Here is a 20,211-nt window from a genome sequence, read left to right on the forward strand (position 1 = left end):
TTGTCACATTTCTGTCACTTTCTAAAAGTGTTTCTTCATTGTTTGTCATTGCGTTTTTGTCACATTTCCGTCACTTTTTTTAATCACTTTTTCATCACATTTTCATCACTTTCTTGTCACATTTTTGACACTTTTTTGTCATATTTTCGTCACTTTCTTGTCACATTTTTGTCACTTTTTCGTCATATTTTCGTCACTTTTTCGTCACTTTTTCGTCACTTTTTCGTCATATTTTTGTCACTTTTTCATCATATTTTCATCACTTTCTTGTCATATTTTTGTCACTTTTTCGTCATATTTTCGTCACTTTTTCGTCATATTTTTGTCACTTTTTCATCATATTTTCATCACTTTTTCGTCACATTTTTGTCGCTTTTTCATCATATTTTTGTTGCTTTTTCATCATATTTTCGTCACTATTTCGTCAATATTTCGTCACATTTTTGTCACATTTTTGTCACTTTTTTGTCACTTTTCTGTCACTTTTGTTGCTCTCTTAATTGCATTTTCAAAGCTTTTTTTTGTCGTTTTCTTGTCGCTCTTTTGTTTCGTTTTTATCCTTGTTTTCATCACTATTTTGACGCTTTTTATGAAGAAGCTTTTAGATTTGAATAAAGCTGAACTGGAGAAAATGCAGTCGTTAAGATGAGGTTAAAAAATCAAAATTGGGGTATCTATTTGGCAACTGCTAGAAATGGGTTACACATGTTAAACGTGGCACAAAGTGAATAGCCTAGAGTAGACTGTCACAATCGCATCATATTGTTTGTAGCACCAGGCTGATGCTGCAGGGCTGGTTGCCAGGTTTTGCACCCCGCCCCGCTCCCCCGTCTCAACAATGGAATGGGTTCCACGTGTCAAACTTGGCACACAGTCTGAACACAGTCTCAATCGCATATGGCTTCCAGTGCCAGAGTGCTTTGCTTTAGCCAGTTCAAAGGGTAACCCATTGTGTGTTGTTTCTGCAGCTCCATAAAGACGATGGGGATTTCCAGCTACGTCAGAAGCGTAGGTTTTCTCTTCTCTCTCACTACTGAAATGAAAGGCAAGCCCAGGCATCCACACTGTGCTAAGTCAGCAATTTTGTTCGACATTTAGGCTATTTTAAACCTTTCTGAATGTTGTTGGGTTCAGAAGAGAAGCCTGTATCATGCAATGTTATAATGCTTTGGTCATTTTAGACTCTTTGGCCAGATAGTTTCCTTGAATATTAAAAAAGAACTGATGTAATCTAACATGTGAAACAACAAAGTGAAAGTCAAAATGAGAAGAAATGTGTTGCTGATCAAAACAGGTACAAGAAAGTGTTTTATTATTTCACTTCACTTTTATTATGATAAAACAGATATATCAGTTTTAACAAAATAAAATAGTCTATACTAGAATTTATCTTCCATCATAAAACAGTTTTTCTCTGCTAAAACCTAATAATATGACAAAAATGGACAGATGTGTGACTTTCATTGCCGTATATTTCACTGTAACCAAATTAAATCAATAAATATGATAAAAAATCAGAAATATAGTAAAGAAACTAAGCCTGAACCTTGGACTCAAAACATAAAGAGCCAATAAAAACATAAAATGACTTCCCTCCATTGCCTGTATAAATGTAGTGTGTGAGTGAGTGGTGGCGCAGATTATCAGCCTACCCCAGGGCAGCTGTGGCTACAACAGTTTGAGTGAATGAATAATGACTTTGAGAAACTTGAGACGCAATACAAGTGTAAGCCATTATTACTGAGGAGAAGGTATTCCAGGACAAAATACTTACAGCAGTAAACCTCATACAAAGTCAATAATATAACAATAAAACCCGGCTTGCCACACAATTGTAGTACCGTATTGCGTCATCGCTGAGTTTCTCTCCACTTCCTGTTCGCAGCCTGCGGTGGGATGGACCTGGAGATGGTTCACTTCTGCTTTTGCCCGATGCGTCTCTTACTGCCTGGAGAAAAGTCTCAGAATCAACACTGAAATATTCGATGTAGATGAGGAGGAGCAGAGAGGGACACGGTAAGTGAACTAAGGGAATCACTTCATGTGGCGACTGATTTCGGGTGAATATTATCAGTGGTTTAATATAGGAAATAGGAGATACAAGACGAAGACATGCATACTATTACTTTATTTACTCGTCCTACTTCTTATCCTGTCATTTGATTTCTGTCCTCTAAATTTCTCCAATGTGTTATGAAATTACAGCCAAAACAGAGGCTGCATAAGTGAAATCTTACCTTTACCCAATTCACTGAACTTATTTAAAGGCATGGAAAAAATGTGAGTAATTGAATCTGTTTCTTCTTCTTCTATATTGTCTTCAAAACTGGATTAGGACTCAACATGTGTGAACAAGTTGTAGCCCAAAGCTCAAGCCAAAAACAATCTCAGCGTCATTGATAAAGATAAGACGTTCACGCTTAACCACAAACCAAGCAGAATAAACAACATGTGTAAGATTGTATTTGATAAGGAGCGAAATGAAAATAAAAATGGCCTAATCTGATATTAAAAACAAAGGTCTCAATAAGAGCCCCACATTTTTTAAGTTTCACTACTTTTCTTATATCTTACATTACTCGTAAAGGTAATTTTTTTTTTTTACCAGTAACTCAAATACATGCCCCACACCTGTCCATCACTTGCACGTTTCTCGAAGCTAAAGTGTGGTTTCCTGTAAGTTCTTATGTAACTGTGTCAGGCGTGAAATGTAGAGCCCCCATTGTGGTTGAAAGAAACAAAAAGTCACCCAGCGAAAAACAAGTGGTTGAATTCACTTTTTAAAATGTCATAGTGTGATATTCTGTTGAAACAAGCAGCAACCTTTTTGCCTTTTTCTGCGATCTGCATTTGTAGTTCCTGTACATTGCTTTACTGGATGCTTTTGTACGTCTTTGCCATGTTTTGTGGGGTTCGAATGCTTTTTTTATTTTTTTACTGCAGAGTCAATAGTGGTCCTGAAGAAAGCAGCTTTTTTTTAAGTAAACAAACAGCTAGCGTAAGAGCTAAAGACATTTGAGGCATGTCCTTTTGGGATAAGGCCTCGGGGAAGGCCCAGGACACGAGCTGGCCTGGTGTCACCTCGGGTCCCCCCAGAACAGCTGGAGGAGGTGTGCGTGGATCGGGAAGTCTGGGCATCTCTGCTGAGACTGGTGCCCCCGCGACCCGGCCCCGGATAAAGTGGAAGAAAATGGATGGATGGACATTTGAGAGCAACACATTTTTTTCTTCTGAAACACTAAAGAGGCAACAAGAGCTCCCCACAGCCGCAGCACAGTGGAGGCACAAGAGGAGCTACATGAAACAAAAAAGGCACAAACAAGGAGGTATCCGGGCGAGACTCACAGCTATAAGCCACCTTCTATCCCAAAGTGCAGTTTCTGATGGAAAAATAGCTTGTTCTGCCGCCCCTATATGGAGGTACTACAGCAATGGCGGCCCCTAGCGTTGCTGTCATGAAGAAGAGCTACCAGCGGACATTGATGGTGAACGACTGTTGTGGAGCGGAGGGAGCTGCGCAGGAGGAAGAGGGAAGGAAGAGGTGCAGCTGACCAGTGCAGGACACCACGCTCTGAAACAGGGACAAACCCAGGAGGCGCTGCAACGTTTCCGAGGATCAGAGGAAACTGAAGGCGGCCAGCCAGGTTTCCTCCATGTGCTACGGTTTCCCCGACCTTGAGAAAAAATTATGAAAAAATTGGGGAAAATTGGGCAAACACTGCGGGAAAAAAACAAATGGGACATTTTTTGGTGCCTCCTTTCGATACTTTCATTTTTTCAAAACTGGTAGAAACTATCCACATAATTATCAATCTGTTTGTCTTACAGTAAACAATGGACCTGGTCAGCTTCCCCGGTCCGATCATGATGAACCACTCCTGCCTGGACTCCTGGACTCAAATCGGCGCTGGAGGATTCGGGCAAATTTACAAAGCCAGGCACACGAGACTGTGCTGCGACGTGGCCATCAAGCTGCTGCATTATGACGATGGGTGAGGATACAAGCCTGCAGAAACACTAAGCACATTTTATACACTAAAGCAGGGGTAGGCAACGTCAGGCCCGGGGGCCAAATCCGGCCCTTCTGCTAAGAACCTGTGGCCCTCAGGATGTTTTTTATGATTTTGAAGATGATATTATGACACAAATGAGAGATCAAATGCCTGTGAATACAGTGTCAATTCTTTATAAAATCTTCAAACAGAACCTGAATGATACTTTTTCCGATACTTATACTAAAATATTTGTTGTTTAGAATAGCGCTGAAACAACTAATCGATTAATCGACAACTAATCAATTACTAAAATAGTTGTCAACTATTTCAGTAATCGATTAATCGTTTTCTAGCAAACGCAGACTAAAATAGTCTATTATGTATTTTGGATGAAAACCTACTTTGTTTTTAAAGTTAGGGTGTGTAGTGTTTTGTACATTATAAATTTCATAAATATCTGTCTTTGTCTCGTCCAATCAGAAGCAGAATTAGCACAAAGAGCCTCCTACAAACGTTTACTTTAAGTTTACTCCATCAACATGTCCTCAAGCGGCGCCACTTTAGCTTATGTGATAAAAAAAAATGAAGAAATACAATTTCCATGCACCTTTCACAGCCAAGCGATTAATCGATTAATCGTAAAAATAATCGGTAGATTAAATCGATTACCAAAATAATCGTTAGTTGCAGCCCTAGTTTAGAAACTGAAAACGGAACAATAATGTTTGGAAGATTTGCAAATTTTCAATATCGGGTTCATCTCCAATGGCAAGAAATGTGTGAAAAATGGGGAATAATTTGGGGGGAAATGTGGCTCAAAATAAGGAAAAATTGTGTGAAGAAATGGGACAAAAATAAATGGGGAATACATTGGGGAAATATAGTAAATATTGTAATAAAAAATTGGGGAAAACAACCAAGTCACTTCCTTTAATGCTGTCCCCAACAGTATTTTTCCCCCCCCGGTAACTACATTTAGATACCAGTAGAACCTAAACTTTTTTTCCCGATACCAGACTAGTATCGTTTAATGGAAAATGGTGCTTTACATTGGGCTAAAATTGGCAGGTCCGGCCCTTGGTCATTTTACAATGAAGAAAATCGGCCCTCCACCAAGCAAACTTGCCTACCCCTGCACTAATGAGTTAATGAGCACACCACACCGGACTGTAGCCATGGCTAATTTGCTCATCTTTTATTCCTCCTACAGAAATGGCTCGGCGTTGCTGCGTGAGTTGGAGATGATGCGTCAGGGCAGCAGTCCGTACGTGATTCAGGTGTTGGGCGTCTTCCGAGGGCCGTCCCCCAGTGGCCCCGCGGCGCGACTCGGGCTCGTCATGGAGTTCATGGAGAGGGGCTGCCTGGCCACTTTACAGGTCAATGACGCACACGCAGATGAGATTGAAGAAGTCTTGCATCAAAGCGTTAAATGACCCTTGTGTCCTCTCTTTCTCTCAGGAGCGATTGTGCGGGGCTCCTCCTTGGCCCCTGGTTTTCAGATTGGCTCATCAGGTCGCACTGGGCATCAACTTCCTCCACAATCTCTGTCCTTCTCTGCTGCATCTCGACCTAAAGCCCAGCAACGTCCTGCTGGACTCCGATCTCAAAGCCAAGGTGGAAATCTTAGCAAGAGCGTTAAGTTTGGTCGAATATTGGGGGGGTTGATAGTCAATCTCTTTGGGGGGGGGCTGAAAATCAAAAACCTATCCAAAATTATCTAATTTCCTCTCCCTAAATGTTCCAACAATGTCCTACGGTGTAGAATGAGCCCAGACCTGTTCACCACAACTGCCTCTAAAATCCTGCACTGTCAAAGAAGGTGCAGTTACACGTATGACCTGAGGTGGCAGTAGTGAGCGTAAAATGGCTAACTTGCATCTAGCCCCTTTAATAATAATGCTGGTACAATAATCTTGAACTCACATCTCGTCTCGTGATTGGAAGGTTGGGGGTTCACATCCTGCCTCCTGAACATGCACACTCTCGTTGTGTCCTTGGGCAAGACACTTCACCCACCTTGCCTCCAGTGTCTGTGTACATTGGTGTATGAATGAGAGTGTGAATGGGTGAGTGGATCCTTGCTGTAAAGCGCTTTGAGTGCCTAATGTAGGTGGAAAAGCACATAAAAGTTGAGACCATTTACATCTATTTTATCGACCAAAACAAAGCATTTGCCGCTTAAATATTTACTCACAGTGAAAACAGTAACAATTATTTTTAAGTAAGTGCACAGATACTTCATGATAACTTTACTCAAATAGAAGTGGACAGTACCGTAACACTACTCTACTCTTTTCTTCAAAAAAGTTACTAATAAAAAGGCAGCTTAATATTCCTCCTAACAACTGTGTTCTTCGGCCTCATTCCAGCTCACAGATTTTGGTTTGGCCAAAGTTCACCACAGCATGACCCGTGTATCTAAAAGGGATGCGTCCACTGAAGAAGGAACTCTAAGCTACATGCCTCCAGAAGCGTTCGACCTGTCCTACACTCCCAGTAAAGCCTCGGATATCTACAGGTAAGAAACACAATGTGTAGAGAAGAGTCCCTTATCTGCCCTATCTCTGCCCTGGAGCTCCATCAAGGACCGAACTCCCATCAGGCTCATCTAGTTTAATTCTAATTTACAATTACATTTGTTTGTTTTCACTGTTTGAGTTGCTAAAACAACTTTTCGGAGATGTAATTTGTGGTCTTTATTAACAAACTTTGTTTCAATCATGCAAGTTTGTGTCATTCTGCCTATTCATCTTGTCTTCTGAAAAGGGAAGGGAATCTTATTTGTTTAGTGCTTTTCATTTGACTGAAGTCACACCCAAAGCTCTTCACTCCATGCAGTAAGCTACATTTGTAGCCACAGTTTCCTCTGGGGCAGACTGACAGAAGTGAGGCTGACCGTTGACCGATGTGCCAATGGTCCCTCCGACCACCACCAACCACGCACACATAGGCATTGGGTGAAGTGTCTTGCCCAAGGACACAACGACAGTCTGCACCTGCCGGAGCCAGGATTCGAACCCCGACCTTCTGATCATGAGACGACCTGGTCTACCAACTGCGCCACTGTCGCCCAAAGCTGTCGAAAAGCTCAAAAGTGATCTTGTCGACCCACAGATGTCATTAGGACTAAACAATAGCTTAATTTGAACTTTATCACTCAGCTTTGTGCCAGCGATGGAGGGGTCCAGGTGTTTTGTGTTCTTAGAAATGATTAATGTAGTTATAAAAAATTTAAATTTAGTCGGTTAGATCCGAGATTAACCTCTTAAAGGAATAGGCCACCGTTTTTACATACTGAGATATGTTCTTGCCTGAGCTTAGACGAGTTCTTTAGGACCTGTCTGGTCTTCACCCGTGCCTTCAGTCGCGTAAACACAGCGCAGACGGCGTTAGCATTTAGCCTCTCCCCCTCTCCTCTATAGCTCCAACAAACAAGCTGCACAACAGGCAACAAAAAAGCAACAAAAAAAAAGTGGTGACAATGCAAGGAGAAATCTTAGATCACTTTTGTAGGTCTTAGCTTTCAAATGAGGTATAGCACTGGCCTACAGGCTGTGAGCTCCAGTCAAGGAGCTTTTAGATTTGGCTAAAGCTGAACTGGAGAAAATGTGCTTAATTAAGTCATCTTTACATTTATTATATTCATAAAAATCCTATTTAATGAAGGATTTCGGCTTGATGGAGCTTCTCTCACATGGGCAGTGAATGGAAATGATATGAGGCCTTTAAAACTGTCACTACAAGTTTGGATGATTTTAGTCTCTTCTTTTCATTTTTATTTAGTCAGATTTTAGTGGACAAAAATATCTGGACATTTTAGTCACAGTTTTAGTCTCATATAAAACTTTAAATTTATTTTTTGTCTAATTTTAGTGAGCCAAAAAGACTAAAATTATAATGAAATATTTTAGTAAGTAACCATGGGACCCCTGAAAATAATATAAAGGAACCATGACTGTGCACTGGATCCTTTGTAGCATTTCCTGTTAATTCTGTGACTTCCTCATCAACATTTTCTCAGTCAAACAATATTCATTACTTTTGAATGAGTCCCCATCGACCTGCATTAATGTGTTTCTCTGTCCTTGTTCCAGCTACGGGATCCTGCTGTGGTCCATTGTCACTGGGAAGCAGCCGTATCCACGTAAGCCAAAACTTTCATACATTTGTTCAACCTTTTGTCCGTCAAAGGTCGCGCATCCCTAGATGATGAAAGAAAAAGAAGAATGCTGCTGTTTCAGAGGCAATAGTGCTGGTATTGTTTGTGTGGCATTTCTCTGGATGGAGGCCAAAAACGCGCAGGAATCCAGTCACATTGTTTCATTATGATGCTTCTTCGGCCGCACCTGCCATTTACTTTTAACGTCTCTGATTTATTCCTGGAAGTCACATGATCAAGAGGTCACGTACAGGTTTTTGCCACGTGCGCAATAAGGCCAGTTGAGAAAGTTCTGCTTTTGCACACAGTTTATTAAAGGGACTATACGGAGTTTAAAAATGTTACAATGATGTATTTTAATGTAATGTCCTAATGTGTAGAATGAGCCCAGACATGTTCACCACAACTGCCTCTAAAACCTGCATTGTCTCTCAAAAAAGTGTTACTTCGAAGTGCCGTCATGCATGAGCTTAATATAGAAGGTGCAGTTACACGTATGACCTGAGGTGGCAGTAGTGAGTATAAAATGGCCAACTTGCATCTAGCCCCTTTAAGTAGTTGTTTTATGGGTGGTCATGCTGTGAAGATGTTGCAGAAACTCTACATAGCTTCTGAACCGAGCACATTTTCTCCTGTTCGGCTTTACCCAAATGTAAAAGCTTCTCAACTGGAGAGCAGCCTATAGGCCTGAGTAATGCCTCATTTGAAAGCTAAGACCTACAAAACTGATCTAAGATTCTTCCTCATTGTGTTTTGTTGCTTTGTTGTCATGTTTTTATTGCATTTTTGTTGCATATTCATTGTTTTTTATGTCTAGTTTTTGCAGCTTTTTTGCTCTTTTCAAGGCAAATTTTTTAAAGGGGGGGTATTATGCAAAATCAACTTTTTCAAGCTTTACATCATGTTATTGTGTCATTCCCTCATTAAAAACATGCCTGAAGTGGTGCCTTGGCACATTCACGTATTTTTGAGTAATCTGTAATAACTCTGATGGCGGCCATTTTAGGGATAGGTTTGCCTGAGTCCTCCTAGGAACGCCCCCACCTCCTGGAGACGCCTCCGAGCTTTCGTCACCAGCCGAGTAACCAACCACTGCTCCTCAGCAGAACCCCCTCCCCACTGATGCCACAGACAGCGTGTGGAGGGGGCGTGTCGGACAGGGTCAGAGGTTCTTAAAGAGACAGACGCCTATTTCAAGACATTCGCTATAGCCATTTTGAGAGAGCAATTTTATACAAGGCAGTTATTCTAATTTACTGCATTTACAGACCAACAGAAGGTTTGGTCATCATTGTAGTGTGATATAGACTGGTGCTATGTGATTGAAAAAAGCACAATACCCCCTCTTTAATACAGCACATTTCTTGCACAAGGCAACTCAATGCCTCAAGTGCCTCACAGCAACACATAGACACAAAAAAAACACAATAAAAAGCAATATAACAAATCAATCGATACAAGTCATAAAAGTATATAAAAATTCAGACATGTATACATTAAAATGATATATTAAAATTGGATGAAATGCAGTCATCACCATAGGCAGGCTGTCTCACATCTGTTGTTCCGCACTTTTGCTGCATGAAATGGAAACGCAGCCTCACCGTGTTTAGTCCTGACTCTGGGAACGACCCCTCCCTGAGGATCTCATGACCCGAGGTGGTTCATACGGCTGTAACGTGTCAGTAATGTACTTTGGTGCCCGACCTTGAAGAGACTTGTGCACAAGCAGAGCTGTTTTAAAGTCTATTCTCTGAGCCACAGGAAGCCAGTGCAGAGACCGGAGCACTGGACTAATGTGGTCGTATTTCCTGGTTCTGGTCAGGACTCGAGAGGCCAGTGAACAGGACGTTACAATAGTCTCACCGGGTGGAGACAAATGCATGAATTAGTCTCTCCAGGTCCTGTTCAGACACTATGTAATGGACTTAATATGACAGTCCATGATTACTCCTAGATTTCTAACTTGATCTTTTGGTTCAAGTGAAAGAGCTTCAAGATGACCAATGACAAGCTCTTTTATGGGGCCAAAGAAGCTTTTAGATTTGAGTATTGCCTGGATACCTGGAAAATAACTGGAGAAATGTGCTCGATGAATAGGTTAACTTTTCTAGTACCACTAACCCAGGACTAGTAAAGGAATTAAAATGGGCTTAAACTGGCCAAACTAAAACATTCAAACTTCATTCACTGCTTCACAGGCTCGTCGTTTCTCCTATTTCTCTAAAACTCACTGATTTTATTTTCCGTGAATTGTGTTTCCCTCAGATGCCCTGTCCTGTATCGTCCGGCTGCGGATCCCTCAGGGCGACCGTCCGTCTGTGGAGGAGATCAGGGTCCAGGCCGCGGGCATCGCTGGACTCACTAGGCTCCAGGACCTGATGGAGCAGTGCTGGGGGATGAGGCCCTCTGAACGGCCAACCTCTTACGGTAGGAAACTTCACACCGATTTAGATCATCTTTTACTTTCTTACAATAATATTTGCGTTGTTGTGTTTGTTCTGTCTCAGATTGCACATCGGTGACGGAGGAGTTGTTCAAATTGCACAAACACTCGATCCACAGCGCTGTTCTCCAAGTTGTAGAAAGGCTGGTGAGGATCTGCCTATATTTGTGCTTTTAATCTATATTTTTATCATAAATTATGTGGTCTCGTTAATTGCCAACCTCTTTATCCGAGTGCATTTTCTCCAGTTCGTCTTTACCCAAATCCAAAAGCTTCTTAACTGGAGAGCTCACAGCCTATAAGTCAGTGTAAGCCTAAACTGATTATTTATTACTATTTAGACTTGATTGGGTGAACATGGAAAATGACAATAGTAAAAACAACATCAAACGGTACATCTTATTTTTATCTTATTTATTTTAATATTCCTATGCATGCCCCTAAAGCCTTATAGTTTAAAGCTTATTTTTTATCTAAACTCTGTGTTATATGTTTTTTATGTTGCACGTCTCACCAAGAAAAATTCCTAGTTTGTGAACCCGTTTAAAAGCAATGGCAATAAAACACGATACACAAAAGAAAGAACAAACAAAAGGAAGGTCACACACACAGTCACACACATTCGCACACACACTCGCACACACACTCAGGCACAAACAAAGGCTGATTCATGGGCTGTGGATAGAGTTCATTGAACTAAAAATATAACACTTTTTTGTTACATTTTTGTTGCTCTCCTGTGGCTTTTTTGTTGTGTTTTCTCCACATTTTTGTCACTTTTTTTCATATTTTTTTGTCACTTTTTCATTTTTTTCATTTTTTTTTGTCACTTTTTCATGATTTTTTTTTCATTTTTTGGTCACTTTTTCGTAATTGTTTTCATATTTTGTCATATTTTTGTCATTTTTTGTCACTTTTCCATAATATTTTTCTTTTTTTCATTTTTTTGTCACTTTTTCGTAATTTTTTTCATTTTTTTTTGTCTTTTTTTGTCACTTTTTCATAATTTTTTTGGTCACTTTTTCCTATTTTTTTTCCGTCTCGTTTTCGTCTCGTTTTTGTCGTTATTTTGTCACGTTTCAAGAAGCTTTTAGATTTGGGTAAAGCCAAACTGGAGAACATGTGCTCAGTTCATGTGGGGATTCAGAGATTAAAGGTGCAGTATGGAACTTTTATCCGAAAAAACAAACTTTTTATCTGTGCATATTTGCCCTTTTAGTGACCCAGTGGTCAGCATGGCACCTGTACTTTCCATCACTGCGGCCTCTAAGACGCTCCAGGATCAATTGTTTGGTCAGTTTTCTGGTGAGAGAAAGTAAAAGCGCCATGCTAGCCACTGGGTCACTCAAAGGTCAAATATGCACCAGTACAAAGTTTTGTTTTCCACTTTAAAAGCTCCATAACGCACCTTTAACCCATTAACCAACTCCCCAAACTGCATGTAATGTCCTGGATTGTCCTGGAGCTGCAAGTTTCCTGTGTTGATTTTCTGTTCCTCTTTGTCAGGATCAACGTCCCACAGAAGAACTGGCAGACCCCCTCCAGAGGCTTCATATCACACACACAGGTGGGACACTATCACTGAAAACACGTGTACAGTAAAGTAGAAAGCGGATGCCATTATCGCCATGGAAACCACAAGTCCCTGCTCTTTTCTTACAGAGAGCACGGTAAATGGCTGCTCCGATGTGCTAACAGGAAAAGGCCCAGTTCAGGTAAGAGGAAACATATAGTGGAGGGGCTTATGAGGCCTATAATGTTTGCCAAGATCCAAAATATCCGTAAAATGATCCCGGTTTAATACAACGCAAGTATGTTTATTCGAATGCAGCTTTCATCTGTCTGCTCATGCATTTTCTGACGCTGCATGTTTTTGAAGATGGGGAAGTGTTGCGCGTCGACTTCCTTTTGAAAACACAAGGGGAATTCACAGGACTTCATTTTTTTTTTTTTTTACTGTAAAAATCCTGGGCCCAAGTAAAGTGTTCAGTATTACATGATCATTTTCAACAGCATCAAGTCAATAGATGGTGACACAAAACTAGGGGATTTCCCGTTCTGAATTTGAGGTTGTAATGACTCATCTTCACCTCAATATAAATGAAAGAGTTGTAGTTTTGTTGACAACCACCAGAGAGAGCTATTTCGCTAGTGATAAAAACTACTGATAATACTGTGTGTTTTTCATATCATATTATTGTAGATGGAGTAAATAAATGTTGATGAATGTACATAGAAATATACTTAATAATACTTAAACCTTAATGCAACAATATTTGAGGAAAAGACAATATTTTACCTTTTATGTTTAGTATGGGGCTGGTATGATTTCGAAAAAAACAACAACAAAGGTTTAGTTACTACTGGTATTGAAAAAATAAAATTATCAATAGCAGGTACCGAAAGAAATATATCCTTATATTAAAGTTTTGATCCTGTTGGTCATGAAAAAAAAAAAAGAAAGAAGTGAAACACAATTTGATGAATTTTAATTTAATGTTTTTAAGGAAAAAGTGGGGAAAAAGTGGGAAAGTGTAAAAAATAAATAAAAATCTAAAGTGTTTTTATGGGAGTTTTGTTGTCAAAGGAAGTTTCTTGGTTATTTCACCTCAAAGAAATTAAATGGAAGGAAAAGGAATAAATTAACATTATTAATCTATATGACAAATAATTTAGCATAGGTATCAAAAAAAGTATTGTTCAGGTATCGGTGTCGAAAACCAAGTATCGTTAAACGACCAGTATCAAAAAAATGGAACGGTACCCAGCTCTGTACAAGTCTAAGTCATATTTGGGCCATAGTTTGTCATCCCAGGGTGATTGTGGGTCCCGAATGCCATATCAGTACTAATCTAGTCTAGTCTAATCTGCTCTAATCTATATCACTCAATATCAAACTTTTCAAAGACAGTACCCTCTCATGAAATGTCCGACCTTCCATTCACAACCAGCTCTAGATCAAGAAAAAACAGTAATTACAACGACATTAATAATCTTCTTTTAATCAAATATCAATGTATTTTCATTTGTTGCAGGAAGTTGCTGGATGTTGTTCTGTGAGCAAAGAACAAGTCACATCAAGAGGTAAAAAAATCTGCACATTGTACGTATGTAGGGTGACCAGACGTCCCAGGCTCTGCCCCAGGTCCCTGTGGATTTCTTCAAAACCATTTATTTGTCCCAGTTTTGCACCAGTGTAATCCCCGAAGCTGCTTTCCCTTTTTTTACATGAAACTTTGTGACTTTTGGCCATGTGTGAATCTAACACAAAGCTTCCATAGCGAATGAACCATTAAAGCAGGACTATGTAACTTGTTTACCTTAATAAATCCTTTCCGTAGTCCCTCTGGGGGTAATAAACGAGTTAATGGGATGGTTCGGGGTCATTCATCTCCCCCTGGTGTCTGGCCAGAAAACTACACTTGCAGCTTTGTCTGTTCCGGGTCGGAGCCACCAATATACTCTAATGGAATCACGAAAAAGAAGCTAACGGACAAAGCTAACTACATACTAGCACCGCTTAAACAGTATTCACAGCCAGTTTGAGTGAAATAAATGATCTCCATTGTGTAATTGGATGTACAATATCCCTCTCTCACTTTGTCTTTTCTGTCAGTGTAGTATTTACGGACAATCTCACGGACAATTAACTAGTAAAATAATGCAACATGTTACGACACCTGCAGTGGCGCTTGTGGCCTCTAGGGGCATGAGTTACTTAGTACCGCTTTAACCTCTTACTCCCTTAACCCATTTTCTCCAGTTCAGCTTTACCCAAATCTAAAAGCTTCTGGACTAGAGAGTGCCTCATTTGAAAGCTAAGACCTACAAAAGTGCTTGTAACGTTTTTGTCACGTTATTTGTCTAAGTTTTGAAGTGTTTTGTCCCTGTTCTGTTGCCTTTTTAGCACGTTTTTGCGTCACTCTTTCATCGCTTTTTTCAACGCTATTTTGTCATGTTTTTGTCCCTTTTGCTTGTCTTTTCATCCTCGTTTTCAAGAAACCTTTGGCTTTGGGTAAAGCCAATCTGGAGAAATTGTGCTCTGTTAAAAAAAGCTCCATTTAACTGACATTAGACTTTTACAGTCACCTTTTAGCTCCAGCCACAAATTCCAATTATGCCCGAGTTTTTTAATGTGGAAAATCTGTCACCTTTATTTTTATTTTCCTTGCAGTGAATCACAATTCTGACGTTTGTATTTAATTCCCCAGACCAGTCGGTGTCTTTCCCGGTCCGTGTGAGTGACGCGGAGCAGGACACGTCTCCTCCGAGCCCTGCACTCAAGCCTTCGTCTGTGAAACCGATCGGAGCGTCTCCTTCTCCTCCCCTCTCCTCTTCCTCCACCTCAACAAACTCAACAAACACAACAAACAGATCCCCGCAGGCGCCTTCTCCGCCAAACAAGTTCAAACAGTATCAGGTGAGGTGTTATTGAGACTGCTTTTGATTAAAGGTGTGAGTATAAAATGGATTTGACAGCCAGTAGAGGGCGCTACACAACAAACACCTCCAAAGCAGCTTATTTTCTGCAGAAAAGCCGAGGTCACACATGAGTTCAGACACTGTTCTTCATCAAAGGTCGGCTTGTTTGCCACCGGCCTTGCGTGCTGTCATTCGACCGAATAATGGACTTGAAAGTAGACAAAATACATTCCTGCTGCATGTATCGAGACCGTCTCTTCCTCCTCCCCTCTCCTCTTCATACACCAACTTCATACACAAACTCAACACACAGATCCCCGCAGGCGACTTCTCTGCCAAACAAGTTTCAGCAGTATCAGGTTAACCTCTTAACCTGGCGCATTTTCTCCACTTCAGCTTCATACCCGAATCTAAAAGCGTTTTATTCTCCAGTGAACGTCCATCAGCCAGAACAGTAGTCGGGATAGAAGGCTTGTGTGGCCTAGCTGTGAGTCTTGCCTGGATACCTCCTTGTTTGTCCATTTTGGGGGGGCTCTTGGTGCCTCTTTCCTGTTTCAGAAGAAGTCACTTGCATGTCTCAAATGTAGCTCATAAGCTAGCTGTTTGTTTACTATTATGGACTCTCTGATGTAAAAAAAAAAATCCATCAAACTCCACAAAAACACGGCAAAGACGCACAAAAGCATCCAAAACAATGTGGAGCACAAAAAACACAAATGCAGCTCGGAGAAAAAGGGAAAAAAGGCAGCTGTACCAAGCGAGAGGGAGGTTGCTGCTTGTTTACACGCCTCATTTGAAAGCTAAGGTTTTTGCCACATTTTTTCTTACGTTTTGATCCCCTTTTTGTGGCTCTTCATCCCAGTTACATTACACTAAAAAAACGAAATGTGGCCAAAACCCTACAAAAAAAGCAATGAAAACTCTCAAGTCAAGAAGCTTTAAAGCAGAACTAAGTAACTCATGCCCCTAGAGGCCATAAGTGCCACTGCAGGTGTCGTAGCATGTTGTGTTTTTTTACTCATGAATTGTCCGTGAGAGTAAATACTGCACTGAAAGAAAAGACAACCGGGAGAGAGGGATGTTGTACATCCAATTACACAATGGAGATATTTTTTTTTAACTCAAACTTGGCTGTAAATACTGTTTAAGTGGTGCTAGCCTGTAGTTAGCTTTGCCCGTTAGCCTGTTAGCTTCTTTTCCGTGATTCCATTAGAGGATATTGGTGGCTCCGACCCGGTACTGACAAAGCTGCAAGTGTAGTTTTCTGGCCAGACGCCAGGGGGAGATGAAAGACCCCCAATCATCCCATTAACACTTGTATTACCCCCAGAGGGACTACGGAAAGGATATATTAATGTAAACAAGTTACTTAGTGCTGCTTTAAGATTTGGGTAATACTAAACTGGAGAAAATGTGCCCGGTTATGGTGGGGGCTTTGTTGTGACTTCTGTTGAATGAAGGGTGTGACACATCAAACACTCCCACGGACACATGTTTCCTGCAGAAAAGTCGAGGTCACACATGAGTTCAGACACTGTTCTTCATCAAAGGTCGGCTTGTTTGCCACCGGCCTTGCGTGCTGTCATTCGACCGAATAATGGACTTGAAAGTAGACAAAATACATTCCTGCTGCATGTATCGAGAGCATCTCTTCCTCCTCCCCTCTCCTCTTCATACAGCAACTTCATACACAAACTCAACAGACAGATCCCCGCAGGCGACTTCTCTGCCAAACAAGTTTCAGCAGTATCAGGTTAACCTCTTAACCTGGCGCATTTTCTCCACTTCAGCTTCATACCCGAATCTAAAAGCGTTTTATTCTCCAGTGAACGTCCATCAGCCAGAACAGTAGTCGGGATAGAAGGCTTGTGTGGCTTAGCTGTGAGTCTTGCCTGGATACCTCCTCGTTTGTCCCTTTTGGGGGGGCACTTGGTGCCTCTTCAGTGTTTCAGAAGAAGAAATTTGCATGTCTCAAATGTAGCTCATAAGCTAGCTGTTTGTTTACCATTATGGACTCTCTGCAGTAAAAAAAAAATCCATCAAACTCCACAAAAACACGGCAAAGACCTACAAAAGCATCCAAACCAATGTGGAGCACAAAAAACACAAAAGCAGCTCGCAGAAAAAGGGACAAAAGGCAGCTGTACCAACGAGAGATTGAGGTTGCTGCTTGTTTACACGCCTCATTTGAAAGCTAAGGTTTTTGCCACGTTTTTTCTTACGTTTTGATCCCCTTTTTGTGGCTCTTCATCACAGTTACATTACACTAAAAACGAAATGAGGCCAAAACCCTACAAAAAAAAGCAGTGAAAACTCTCAGGTCAAGAAGCTTTAAAGCAGAACTAAGTGACTCATGCCCCTAGAGGCCATAAGCGCCACTGCAGGTGTCGTAGCATGTTGTGTTTTTTTACTCATTAATTGTCCGTGAGAGTTAATTCTGCACTGAAAGGGAGAGAGGGATATTGTACATCCAATTACACAATGGAGATATTTTTTTTTAACTCAAACTTGGCTGTAAATACTGTTTAAGTGGTGCTAGCCCGCAGTTAGCTTTGTTAGCTTCCTCTTCACGATTCCATTAGAGCAGGGGTAGGCAAGTTTGTGTCATGGAGGGCCGATTTTCTTCATTGCCAAAACACAGAGGGCCAAAACTCACAATTGTACCCCAAAGTAAAGTACCTTTTTTCTACAAATATAAGTCTTGCACATATTATATGATCTAATAGGGTGTTTTGCTGGGAAATGTGAAAATATTGACAGTATTTTCCACATTGTAGAGTCCTTTTCACGTATTTAGTGTCTGATTTATGAATAAATGTTTCTTCAAAATTCTCTTAGGGGCCAAAGGTTTTATGCTGGAGGGCCAAATTTGGCGTTGACGTTGCCTACCCCTGCATTAGAGTATATTGGTGGCTCCGGCCCGGTACAGACAAAGCTGCAAGTGAAGTTTTCTGGCCAGACACCAGGGGGAGATGAAAGTCCCCCCAATCATCCCATTAACACTTGTATTACCCCCAGATGGACTTACTTACTTAGTGCTGCTTTAAGATTTGGGTAATACTAAACTGGAGAAAAGGTGCCCGGTTGTGTTGGGGGCTTTGTTGTGACTTCTGTTGAATGAAGGGTGTGAGTATGATTTAGGATTTTACAGCCAGTAGAAGGTGTGACACAACAAGCACTTTCTTGGCAGCATGTAGCTGCAGAAAAGCCGCGGTCACAGATAAGTTCAGACGCTCCGCTTCATCAAAGGTCGATTGTTTGCTACCGTCCTTGCGTGCTGTCATTCGACCAAATCATGGTTAGGCTTCAAAGTAGACAAAATACATTCCTGCTGCATGTACAAATCAGTTTTCCTGGCACATTTAGCAGAAATATTGCCACACAATGAGGAAATTGTCACAGGCTTCAGGTAAACGCTTGACAGACCAATCCCTGCTCTGACCGCAGTTAACTTGCACTTTGATTGTCATTTTGTTAAAGTTGAAATATTTACTTTACTGAACAGTTTATTTATTATTCTAAATTATGTCAAAATCTCGTCTCGTTCTTGTGGACCCAATTGTTTGTTTATCAATTAATCATTTTTTCCATTTTAATATTTCATTCATTCATTTAAAAGCAAATGCAACAACAGCATTTAGCATGAATGAAAAGGGTCAGAAGGAATTAAAAACTTAAAATGTCTGCCCCCTATCAACACTAAATCATGCACAGCACAACAACAACAACAACAACAACACTGAGACAGCCGCCCTTAACCCGTAATCATTTGTTTTTTTACTCTAGCTGATTTGGGTTGATGCACCAAATACAGACTGCACCTGTAACAAGTGCATAATGTACCGTGCTTGTCCTGTATTGACTGCCACAGCCACAGAGAACAGCACTGTTATTAATTTGCATTATGTCATCAAACTGTTGCTCTACAGGTTTCCCGGGACAATAAGTACATCACAATAAAGCCATGTTGATTTATTGCAAAGCGACATATTGTCCCACAGAAGAAGAGGGACTGAATAATGCAATGTAAAGAGTGTCTATATCATATGTTTTTGTCTCCGAGGGCCAAAATTAAAAAGTGCCTGTGAGTCACGGGCCAAACACAGTGATGTCAAGCACGAAAAACACATACAACTGCAAATTATAAAGTTACTTTATTTTATTTACTTTTTATTGTTTCGATAACCTACATTTTCATTTGATTCTATCTATGCAAACAACATGCTATATTAAAACAAATGGTAGCTATGGCAAAATCCTAGTTTTAGTAAAACAAAATCAACAATTGTAGCAATTTAGTGCAAAAAAACAACAAACACCTGTATCTACAGCACCTCAGTAAGTAACTTTACCTCATTTGTTAACTCAAAGAAAATGCCACATTATTAGATTAGTGTCAGTTCTGCATCAATTCTTTTATGAGTCAATTTTTAAAATATACTGTTGTTGATGTCAACAACCTTTGCAATAAAATTTGGAAAACTGTGAAAGTTGATGCTACAACGCTCTGTTATTGATAAATACCAAGACACCACAACAGTGTTTCCTTAACTTTGCGAAAGGAGTGAAACAGCGCCCCCAATTTGACGCCGATGGTCAAAAAGTGTACTGCATCCATTGAGAATGAATGGAAGAGAGTTAGTATTAACCACACGCAGTCACTCTCTGGCGGGCCAACAGAGGGCCCCACTTTGGGCACCCCTGGTGTATATGAACTGATGCCCATTGTTTGTATTGACAGTTTATAAAAACATCATAATGAAATAAATAAAGTTGTTTCTTTTCTTGTGCAGCGTCAGTTCTCCAGCCCGGACACCTCCCAGCATCATCATCACCAGCCGCCCGCTCCCTATATAAACATTTACGGCAGCACCGTCACTGGACTCCAGATTGGGAACAACAACGTCATGCACATCCAAGGCCTGGTGCAGCACGAGAGGAGACGCCACCCCACAGCGCCCTCTAGGGTCGACCTGCCGCCACAGCGTAAGGACAAAAGGGGGGGAGTTGGCTGAGTACGTGTCAAACGTGGAGCGTTACTTTATAAAACAATAGCAAAAAGTTTTGGTGTGATTGCACTTGCATTATGTATTTTAACTTCACAGCTGGTCTGACTGTGGAAGCTGGTTTTGTTTTTCGTATTGGTGTTTTTTATGAAGGATCAATTATTTGCTGGATCAACTTTTTAA

At 40.7% G+C, this 20,211-nt stretch overlaps 1 protein-coding gene across 1 annotated transcript; it reads left to right on the top strand.

Moving 5' to 3' along the window:
• Positions 1-1,927: 1,927 nt before the first annotated feature.
• On the top strand, positions 1,928-20,211 carry ripk3 (receptor-interacting serine-threonine kinase 3). Its single transcript, XM_079579943.1, has 13 exons — positions 1,928-2,016; positions 3,829-3,992; positions 5,206-5,371; positions 5,454-5,609; positions 6,365-6,513; positions 8,090-8,139; positions 10,423-10,584; positions 10,665-10,747; positions 12,107-12,167; positions 12,263-12,315; positions 13,636-13,684; positions 14,812-15,020; positions 19,816-20,211. The coding sequence occupies exons 2-13, from the start codon at positions 3,835-3,837 to the stop codon at positions 20,035-20,037; spliced, it is 1,518 nt and encodes a 505-aa protein (XP_079436069.1). The 5' UTR covers positions 1,928-2,016; positions 3,829-3,834; the 3' UTR covers positions 20,038-20,211.

The sequence above is a fragment of the Gobius niger genome (genome assembly GCF_951799975.1).
Source record: "Gobius niger genome assembly, chromosome: 21".
In the NCBI taxonomy this organism is placed as follows: Eukaryota; Metazoa; Chordata; class Actinopteri; order Gobiiformes; family Gobiidae; genus Gobius; species Gobius niger.